The 11,013-nt window shown below is 46.4% G+C and overlaps 2 protein-coding genes across 2 annotated transcripts; one reads left to right on the forward strand and one right to left on the reverse strand.

The window, feature by feature from the left end:
- Positions 1-3,816: 3,816 nt before the first annotated feature.
- On the forward strand, positions 3,817-6,583 carry LOC120673156. The gene is made up of 3 exons (XM_039953873.1): positions 3,817-4,427; positions 5,176-5,303; positions 6,103-6,583. The coding sequence occupies exons 1-3, from the start codon at positions 4,041-4,043 to the stop codon at positions 6,248-6,250; spliced, it is 663 nt and encodes a 220-aa protein (XP_039809807.1). The 5' UTR covers positions 3,817-4,040; the 3' UTR covers positions 6,251-6,583.
- Positions 6,584-7,511: 928 nt separating this feature from the next.
- LOC120673155 (ubiquitin-like domain-containing CTD phosphatase) lies at positions 7,512-10,624 on the reverse strand. Its single transcript, XM_039953872.1, has 6 exons — positions 10,241-10,624; positions 9,026-9,170; positions 8,505-8,619; positions 8,358-8,421; positions 8,089-8,263; positions 7,512-7,985 (listed from the first exon to the last, which is right to left on the reverse strand). Exons 1-6 carry the CDS (start codon positions 10,552-10,554, stop codon positions 7,740-7,742), a joined length of 1,059 nt encoding a protein of 352 aa, XP_039809806.1. The 5' UTR covers positions 10,555-10,624; the 3' UTR covers positions 7,512-7,739.
- Between the last annotated feature and the right edge of the window lie 389 nt (positions 10,625-11,013).

Raw genomic sequence — 11,013 nt, forward strand, 5'->3', positions numbered from 1 at the left:
CCGGGAAGGCGTCGGCGGGCGGCGCTGTCGGTGGCCGGCGGCGAGAAGCAGAGCAGGGAGGGGGAGATGGTCATAAGGGCGATTTTGCAATTTCCAAAAGTTCCAGGGACCTTTCTGTAAACAAGCAATAACTTTTGAACTAAAGCTTAAATGAAAAAGTGCCCAACATGAAAGTTGTTCAACTTTTCAAGATCTACAACTTTGATGTTGTGCAAAAATTTATTTGACCAAAGATTCAAGAGCTAAAATTAAAATCATTGAAGGGATTTTGAAATCTAGGAAATTTGTCTTTTTCAACGTAAATTCACTACAAACATAGACTTACAAGCAAAATTAGTTGCCATGCAATAAATGCACTGAAATTTTGCACAAACACCCTCCATAAAAGCTATAAACACAATTAACTATATAAAGGACCTTGCATAAAATCATAATTACACATATAACCTTTCATAATTACAAAAAGATCCTTTTTAAGTAAATCAAGCACAAGATGCATAGCAAACCTACACCATTACTGTGCAGGCACCTAATTAAAATACTGTGTAAACACCCGGGGTGTTACAAGCACCACTTGGGATCTCTCAGCAGCAGACACCGCAGCCCCTTGCGCGTCCTGAGCGACAGGTGAGGTCTCCGGATGTTCTCACCTACTCCGAGGGACATGTCCGTGCCCAGCAGAGGGCTAAGAGGGTCCGACGCCCTAGGGGTGGTTAGATGTATATGATGTTTATTTGTAATGAGATAGCTGTGGACCGCTTATTTGTATCCGATATTTATGATTGTGGTAGGTTACTTGTCATTTGTTTCTATAGATATTATTGATGTGAACTTATTATGTTTGTGGGTTCCATAATGCTCGTGAAATAAGAGAAGTTCTTGCGATTTTTTCCCGTGATTTAATGAAGGACAAGTTACGTGCGGTAGGAGTTAGCGGCCGAGATCTTGCTGACGATGATGACGAATACACGCTCGAATAGCTCAAAATAGGTCACTGGAAAAATAAAAGTCCCTGGAAAAAAAAGGGGGGGCCTGTCGCCCCCCCAACTGGCGACAGGGGCCTGTCGCCCGAGGGGTGGGCGACAGGCCCCTGTCGCCCGTTGGGGGGGCGACTCGGGCGACAGGCCCCTGTCGCCCGTTGGGGGGGCGACAGGTCTCCCCCCGTTTTTTTTTTCTCCAGGGACTTCGTTGCAAATTGGAAGAAAAAAAATTACACTTTGGGCCTGTCGCCCTATGGGAGGGCGACCGGGGTATATTTTTGAAATATTTGAAAACAGACATATATTTTTGAAATTTTAATTTTTAAAAAATATAAAAATGAAAAAATGTCGAAAATGACCACGAGGTCGCACTGTTTGCCTTGTGCGGCCACTGTCTGTCTGTTGCTGATTTGACGTGTGATTCGCTCATCGGCTTCCTCAGATCTTCTATTTTTTAGTATTAGCATTACCATTGCTGGGGTACTACACTACACACCCTATACCGTAGTCCTATATAGCACGCGCATGAACAAGCGCACTCTCCCTTGGGCTACCCTAGTTTAGGGCGACTGTCCTCTGCTATTTGAATCAGGGTACTTTCCCTTGCTTTGCAACTGTTATCGAATAATAATGGAGTAAGTAATAATCTCATGTAAAATCCCTAAAGCTCGGCGACGAAGATGCGCCCCAGTGCCCCGTCCAGAGATGTGCATGCGCAACAACTGACGCGTCGACGGGGACGGATCCAGGCATCCAGCACCCGGATCCTCATGCACGCACGCACGCGCGATGGCGCCCACGCCCAGCCCAGCCTTCATTTCCGTGTTCCCCTTTCGGTGCTCTCTCTGTTCTGGACGCCCCCAGAAGCCCGGTAGCTAGGCGGCATAGCTCGTCACGAGCAGAGAATCTTTTTTTTCCTTTTTGAAAATCTAGCAGAGCATCGTCATGTAAACCCGGTGTGCAATCCCAATAGATGCCCGCTGCGACGGCATCGGGCCGTGCCACGACCTCCGGCCATGGCTCGCTGGCCGCTGCTCGCTGCGCCCAAAATGAATAGGACGGGGACGGGACAGGATAGGAGTGCGTCCGCGTCCAGCTAGTGGCGTCGTGCGCGAAATGCCAGTGGCGTTGTTGATCCTGCGTAGTAGTAGGCTGGGGGTTACCTCTTGGCCATTTTAGAGGCGTCTATTCTTTGCTTTTCCCTCTGCTAACCTGCCCTGAAATTCCTGAGGCGCGCACGTAGGCTGTGGGTATTTTAATAGCGAACATATTTAGTGCAAACCACAACTTCGTGAAAACCTATGCAAACCACGGCAAAAAAAATCGTCTAAATTCACAAAAAATCACACATCTAGATGATACGATGATACACAACCTTGTAAAATATCTTGTCCAAACTCGACTTCGTCTGTGAGATATAAAAAGAACAAATTTCAAGCCAGAAAGTTGTCCAGATGATTTGTTAGAAATTTGTTATTTTTATATCTCACAAACGAAGTCGAGTTTGAACAAAATATTTTACAAGGTTGTGTATCATCATATCATCTACATGTGCGATTTTTTTGTTGAATTTAGACGACTTTTTTGCCGTGGTTTGCACGAGTTTTCACGAAGTTATGGTTTGCACTAGATATGTTCTCATTTTAATAATCCTAAAAAAGGGTTTTAAATATGAGTAGAGGAGAATTTGGAAGGCGCGCTACATGATTAATGAGGCTAGTTTCAGTGAGAGTGTCATCAACACAGTTACCAAAACTGAAAACTTGAGAACTGTGCCAGTGGAGTGTCATGGTGATGACACTCCTCTCATATTTCATGACACTCTTCTCCCCTCTCTCCTCATACTATTGATATATGTTAGCAAATTTAATACTTATGACATTCTCATGACCCTCCCAATAAAATTGACCTAATTTGTACGCATCCGGTTAGTACGGCCAATGATCCCGCACATTGCGAGCGGGGGCGAGCGATGCCGTATTGACCAATCCAACCGTGGATTTGGAACCAACAATACCAACGAAAACCTGCCGTATTCCCTCGTCATGCACCGCTCGGAAGCGTCCGTATGCATGTGAAATCGGTAGGCCAGCAAGAATCTACCCTCAAAACGCCCCTATTACTCTACCAGCGACAGCATCTCTGATCTCCCACTCCCTCCTCGTTCAATTCTAAGGCAGTGTTTAGTTTGTGAAAATTTTTAGATTTGAGTAATGTATTATTTTCGTTGTTATTTGATAATTAATATTTAATTATAAATTAATTAGACTTAAAAGATTCATCTCGTCATTTAAAGTTGAACTATGTAATTAATTATTTTTTTCAACTGCATTTAATGCTCCATGCATGTGTTCGAAGATTTGATGTGATGGGTACTGTAGAAAATTTTTTGGGAACTAAACAGAGCCTACATCCCTTTCTTTTATTTTTTTTCTTAATAAAAAAGAGAGAACTTTTTACAGCAACAGCAGGAGAGTGTGTGTGTATATATACACACACACAATAATGCTACAGTAATCATCCTCTAATCGTGTGGTCAAAGGTCTCATTAAATTAGTCTCGCGAATTTACCAAGGTCCTGCAGGTAGTTTTGTAATTAGATTTTATTTAATACTCTAAATTAATGATCGAAGATGAAAAAAAATTCGCGAAATTTTTTTCAGACTAAACCAAACACGGCCCTGCTTAATTTACCGGGGCGTTCTCTGCCGCCGCAACCTTTTTACTACCACTAACCCTTTTCTAGATGATGAGGTGACTGCTTAGCTTAGCATGTACCAGCACTGCAAATCCGGCTGCGCTATTTAATAAGGTCGCAGTGGCGTCTGCTCGGCCAATGCGCTCGTGACCACCTCTGCTTTACGCGGCCTTGTCCTTTCCGCCCGCCACCTTATAATCGCTCGACGCCCTTGGCCTCGCCTCCGCACTGCACGTAGCCGGCCGGCATCACACCGCACACACAGTACTCCTCTTCCTCTCACCAGCACGCCACCTTTGGCTTGCTTCGCCTGCACAGCTAGCTAGGGCCTAGGGGAGGGAGGGGGGAGCTGGTGGTGGCAGATGGCGAGCAGCGCGGGGGACCGCTTCCTCAGGCAGCTGAGCGCCAGCAACGGCGGCGGCTACGACGGCGGCTGCGGGCTGCAGCAGGAGTACGGCGGCGGCGGGAGGAGGGGCTCGCGGCGGTGGTCCAAGAAGCGGGCCGCCGCGGCGAGGGGCTACGGCGTCAAGCAGGGGGAGGCCTCCGCGGCGAGGAAGCGGGTGATGGTGGTGGTGGACGAGAGCTCCGGCGCCAAGCACGCCATGATGTGGGCGCTCACCCACGTCGCCAGCAAGGGGGACTTCCTCACGCTGCTCCACGTCCTGCCGCACTCCGGCAGCGGCAGGGGCGAGGAGGCCTCCTCCCTCGCCAACTCGCTCGGCACGCTCTGCAAGGCCAGCAGGCCCGAGGTACACACATACTATCACTAATCACATGCATTTGCTTTGTTGATTACTCAAGCTTAATCACCGAGTGATGAGCTAGTAAGCAGTGCATATATGTTTGAACTAAGTTTGGTTTAGACTTATTTTGGGAGCATATGATTGGAGCCATGCACAACAGAACTACTAGGAGCAAATAAAAAAGTAAACTGACCATAAGTATTAGCACCAGTGTACTTTTTTAGATAATGAGCACCAGTGTGCTGGTGGTTCATGCTTCAAGATTCTGGTTGTTAGGTAATCTGGTGCAGCCACCTCACCTGAGGCCTTGAGACCTGTGAGGGCTTTAGACTTGCAACCAGTTGAGGTAGATCACAGATGAGATCAGGACCTCATGAAAAGGAAATCATGCCCCACTTTTGTGTCTGCATCTGCATGGATCAGGATCTAGATCCTAGACTGACCAAAAGGGCATCATGCCAATCAGTAACCTTGGTAAAGAAAACATTACCACAAAGGAAGCAAGGAACAGGCTGTGGGGCTCCTCCCTCCCTGGTCCCCTAAAATCTCACAAGCCATAAACCATGGCATTTTGAACAAATGCAATCTCCTGGCTGGTTTTGTTTTGCTTCAATCAAAAGCCATAGTTATTTCAGTGTCTCAGCACCTGCCTGCTTAAGTGTGACAGTAGGTGCATCGACACTATTCTCTTGTCCTGTAGCCTGTTGATGTGTGAAGGATATGGCTCACAGGAAATGGGTGTGAATGTTGGTAGGTGGAGGTTGAAGCGCTTGTGATCCAAGGGCCCAAGCTGGCCACCGTGCTCAGCCAGGTGAAGAAGCTGGGGGCCTCCGTGCTGGTGCTCAGCCAGAGCAAGCCATCTCCCTACTGCTGGCTAGGCTGGTAAGCGCCTCAGCACCATGCCCCTTTCTTCTATCTTTTATCCCCTTCCATTGCGTATGTGTGTTGGAAATGCCGAAATGGGAACCTCTCAGAGGTCAACTATGGGCAGTAACTCGGGTGGGAGAATATGTCATGGTGTCAGTCCGTAGTGTTTTGTTTAAAAATGATGCCCAGACGTCAGAATCATTTTTATATCTAGATTAATCTTCAAAAAAAATTATATATAGATCCCAGCAGAATATTCAACTAATAATGTCAGATTTAGCTTATCCTGTCAGGCAAAGAATACTAGAACATACCAGGTCAAGGTTCTGGAGTGAGCTGATTGGCTCTAGATTCACACCTCAAATGTATGTTTTTTTTTTGCATGAGATTCATGGCCTTCTTTTTTTTTCTTTTTGGGAAAAAAAGTAATGATGAGCAGCCTGACTGATCTCAACTTCTCAAGTTGTGGCCAAACTATTTGGGAGGGATCGCTGCCTGAGTGTCTACCACCGCTCCATAGGCAGGGTCCAGGCCTTTGGGTAATATCAACGCTTTAGGATGCAGCGCCATGTGCTATCCATAAATCGCAGATGCTTTGCTTGTCCTTCTAGATACACCTCCTCTAACTAAAGCAACCATAAACACAGCTACCAGCTAGAGATACTTTTGCTGCCATGTCACATGTGTAAGAGCATCTGAACTTCTGAAGATTGGATTAGGGGGAATTTTACCTTACACCTTAATGATAACCAGTCCTTGTCTGAGGCTCTGAGCGAATTCAAATGCCTCTGCTGCAAATTCATTTTTTTCGCAGCCTCCTGCGGAACAGCAGCGCTGAGTTTGTGGAGCAGTGCATCAACCAGGCGGAGTGCCTGACGCTGGCGGTGAGGAAGCAGAGCAAGGGCGTCGGTGGGTACCTCATCAGTACCCGGTGGCAGAAGAACTTCTGGCTCCTGGCCTGAAAACCTTGTCATTATAGCCTAGTCACTACTACATGAATCACATTTTTACTCCCCGTATATCTGCTGTCATTGCGTTTAACCAAGTCCGTCACAAAAATGCCTTTGCCCCTGCCTTGTCGGTGTATCTGTGTGGATCGTTCTGCTGTTTCTGTTGTAAAGCCAAAAGAGCCTTAGATATGACCCTACCCCCAACAAACCTGTGTCTCCACTGTGGGGTTCGTAATCTGTAATGTACTCTCGTGTAATGCTGCGTAAATGACCAACCCTCCTGTTGTAATACTATATGTCCTGTCTGCTGAGATTATCGAAGTTTCCAAGTTTGTTGTTTGCTGCTATCCAGTAGCCTGATCACTTAAAGATCAGTCAGGCTAAAAACATTTGCAAGACCAAGGTGACATTTCCAAATTCCAATGCAGTAACTCGAAATTGGAAACGGGACTCCCACTTCCACCCAAGCTCGGAAGGTGGGAGAAGGAAGAGCAGTGGCATTGGCTCCGCCTGAAACTATCCTCTGAGCACCCAGCGGAACTAGTGGCAGTGGGGCGCCGCTTGATGGTTGTGGGGTTGGGGAGCAACCGGGCAACGAATTAAAAGGAGTATTACTACCAATGCCAGGTGACGACGCAGATGCCAGTGCAACTTTGCGCAAGAAAACCAGCGTTTCCAGCGTGTCATCAGGCAACAAACAGACAAGCCAGGAAGTCCTAACACTGATAACGCTACCGCAGGTAATTACGATCAGGCATTACCAGATCGGTCCCCTTGGGCTTGTAACAGATCGTGTTTCGCATCTGGATGCTTTGACATGGCCATGGAGGTTTCAGCACCAAAAGATAGTGGCATAGGTTTGCTAATAAGATGGGGGCAGTTGATACCAGAATTGAACTCAACAACCATCCAGGTTGCCATACCAAGATAACACAAGCCTGTCTCTGCCCAGTAAATATTGACTCAGTACAGCTGCCCCCTTTCAGCATAGCAGCAGTATTTATCAAGGCCGTCCTCGCGGTGATGGCCACTCTGAATTCTGAACATATAGACCCCTGCACGGCACGCACTGGACGGGGACCATAACGTTCACTGGTTACTACTTACTACACACAGACCCATATAGCCTGCAGCATCATCCCCATGCCTTACAGGAGCCAGATCCAGCTAGTTTGATCACCACCATATGGCAGATCAGATGACCCAAACTACGTCCCAAACTCAACCCAGTCAAGCCCCCCATCATAGTCTAGGGGCCACGCTTATCAATGACTCAACATCACAGAAAAGATTCAAATTTCACCAAGCAAGTTCAGAAACTACTGTGAGTCTGCGACTATGAAGCGAAAACCAAGCGTGGCATTTTGCAGAATGGTTAAGCAAATCCTGGGGGCTAACCTGGTCATTCTGTAATGCAAGTCTGTGCTCAGTTCATAGCACTGAACAGAAAACAAAAGGGATGTTCTGTTTTTCTTTCTGCCAGTCACTGTACCAAAGGAAACTATGAGCGCTTGCGTCGCTTTGCGCTATCCTCTATGAAGGACTCCCATTTACCATGGTCCAGCTTGCTGAGATCTTCTAGGTCTCCGATGGAAAGCAGATAGTGTGTAAGCTTCACAAGCTCCTTATCATTGTCTCTGTTCGAGTGCGCTTTCCTGAATGGCTTGATCACAAGACCATTCTGAGGATTCATGACGAAATTCCTTCTTAGGTCATCAAACATGATGGTGTTCTTCTCGTTGTAGTACTGCATGTGAAGAGGCAGGAGTAGTGAGCAAAGAATTTGAGAGGACCCATCACAGGTTCATAATAAACTAGTAACACGGTAACCACAGAAATAAAATACTAACCTCAGGGAACTGAGCCCAAATGACACCAAGAGGCTTGCAGTCAAAAGTTTTCTTTCTACTTTGGTTTTCGGATTGCACAGTTATCATAGCCAAATGATCCATAAGAGCAGTAATTTTGTAGTCGGGGTTGCCAAGAACCCCAAGTTGCTCCATTTTCAACTCCACCCATTTCATACTGCATCCAAGGGTCAATGGTTTTTTTTTCAATGACCAATTCAGATCATAATCATAACCAATTAACTGAGAATTAAGGGTGATAAGGGGCTTACCTAGTTGCTGACCATATCATGATGTCATATTTTGTATATGCTGCTGCAAGGAACTGGTGAAGATCTGTAAAAAGGAACCCACAACTTAATGGTAACACCACTGGAGGAACATAACATATTAACAGTGGTGCTGAAAAGTCCTCTCACATGGACGCATGAGTTCCTTAGGATTCTCAGCTGGCGACTTATGGTCAAACAGAGTATAGTCAATGTCCAAGACAAGCAGCTTCTTTCCTTGGCGGCATGGATTCAAGAGCTTGATCTATAAGAATAGGCACGAAAAACAGGTATCAATCACCAACTATAACTAGTAAGAGCTCAACAAGCAACCACCTCATCACAAAAACAAACAGTATGCGCTCCTCACTGTTTCGTTATGTTGGTGTCAACACCACTATCAGAAGTAGGTAGAGAAAAGAAGAGGCACCCAGAGTAATGGCTATGTAATCATTCTCAGATAACATTGTGGATATACTCAATTATGCCATCAAACAGGGAAACAGTCCCTGGCACTGCTACTGCTGCTAAAAAGGTAGGAAATCAGAATAGTTTTATACATATAGATCAAACGGGAGCAAGGCCATAGTAAGAAGCACGTCAGATATATAATATAAATCGGTGAAAAATGTGAAGGATATAGCAAGAGCTTGAGAACCAACAAGATGTACCTTATACTGACTTGCACGCCGCTTTAATTTTTGCTTGTAGACATCTTTATCCTTAATGGGTGTATCTTCATTCTGCTCGAAGTCAAAATCATCAAGTAACTCCGGATCATCTTCTTGGCCGACAAATATTTCTTCTTCAACAGTACTGAAATTACAACAGACAACTTTTAAAGACATATAAATTACCATGAAGGAACCAGTGACTGCCATCCAAATATAGGGAGATGACTCATTGTAGCAAAGGAGAACAGGAACAAATTTGAGATTAGGATGTCCCAACACCATACTATCCACTTTCAAATAGACTTAATTTTCTCTGAAATCATATATCAGATACCTATCATCTATTAGCATGTCAACAGTTGGCAGACATTACCATAGGCCTTAAACACATCTCGTATTTTACAAAAAAAAAAAGAGAGGACATGTTGAACTCAAACCTGTAGGATCTAAAGAATAACAAGGTGGTTCCATCCAAAAACATAGAAAGGAGTAACTCCTACAACAGCCAAAAGGTAGAATTGTCCATCGACTTAGTAGGAACTTCAAACATCACATAGATGGTTTGGTATTTCGTACAGTCAACCTAGTCCAAGCAAAAATGAGCCTCTCATCAACAAATGGCAAAATGTGAATTGTGATCAACCTCCACTTCATTACAGTTTCGCAGGTAATCACACTCACCTCAGTTAAAATACCTTAATCCCATCTCTATCAACCCAAACAGAACCAAGCATGTGCTTCTGCCATCATCACCCACAACACATTATCCATCCACTCAACCCACGGAATAGAAAGGTTCCAAATCCCAAACAACAGATAATGGAGGTGGTGTTTCCATAAACCCAAAAATGCCTCGAAAGTATCACAATTCCCCCAAACCGTATGTACCCAACCACAACGCTCAGATAACGAACACTAGGACGTAAACCGATGACCATGAGGAGTCCAAGCAAGCTAGGGTTTAGCGATCGGGCTTTCTAGTTACCCAAACGTAACCATTCCCATCTCAAATGGGGAGCAAGCACAGGATCCCCACCAAGTGGACCTCTCCGATCCATTCGGCGACCGGTACCCGGCGGCTCCGCGGAAATTCACAGACCAGCCCTCCAATTCGACGCCGATTACGCGTTAACCGAAACGGCGCAAGCGAGGAGACGGGAGGTAATTAGGGTTTGGAGGAGGAGGAAGGGACGGGGGAACCGCGCCGCTTACCCGACCATGCTGATCTTGCCGTTGGTCTTGAAGGGGATGGAGGAGAGGAGGGTGGAGTCGTCGATGTCCTTGAGCATGAGCTTGGGGTAGAGCAGCGTCTGGCGCTTGGGGAGCACCCCCGTGGCCTCGCAGATGCGGAGCTTGAGCTCCCCGAGCGTGTCGTCCCCGACCATCCGCACCGTCTGCTCCTGCCCGCGCCACTTCACCACCAGAGTTATCTCCTCCGGTGGCGCCGCCTCCGCCACCGCGGCGACGGAGGCTGCGTCTACCACCGGGGGCGCCGGCGCCGACGAGGACGAGGGCGTGTCCGCCATGAGCTTCTGGCTGCGCGGAGCTCGAACAGGCGAGGAAGGGTTCTCGGTTCCGGGAGGAGAACGCGGATGAGTTATACGTAACCGGGCTCCAAAGGCGGGACGAAGTAGTAATACGTGATCAGTGTCTCAAAGCGGAAATAGGGGCTGCTTTGGCTTGTTGAGTGGCACGGGCCTTGGGCCGCTTCTTGTTCCTTTTTCATGGGCTTCGAAGTTAGCTCATTAGTTAATAGAAATTCCGTAGTTAGTAATTTGTTCGGTTGGTTGGTGGCTAATGCTGATTTATTATAAGAGAAACGTACTGCTGGTTGTTTGGTGGTTTGTGTTGATTTGATATGAAAATATTGCTAGCTATTTAGCTATCCGAACAAGCTATATGATTCTGATTCTCCTATAAAATAAAAATTATGATTTTGATTTTACGGGTACATATAGCCTAGTGGTTACAGCGGTATCAATAGC

Source organism: Panicum virgatum, chromosome 5N (genome assembly GCF_016808335.1).
Source record: "Panicum virgatum strain AP13 chromosome 5N, P.virgatum_v5, whole genome shotgun sequence".
Taxonomy (NCBI): Eukaryota; Viridiplantae; Streptophyta; class Magnoliopsida; order Poales; family Poaceae; genus Panicum; species Panicum virgatum.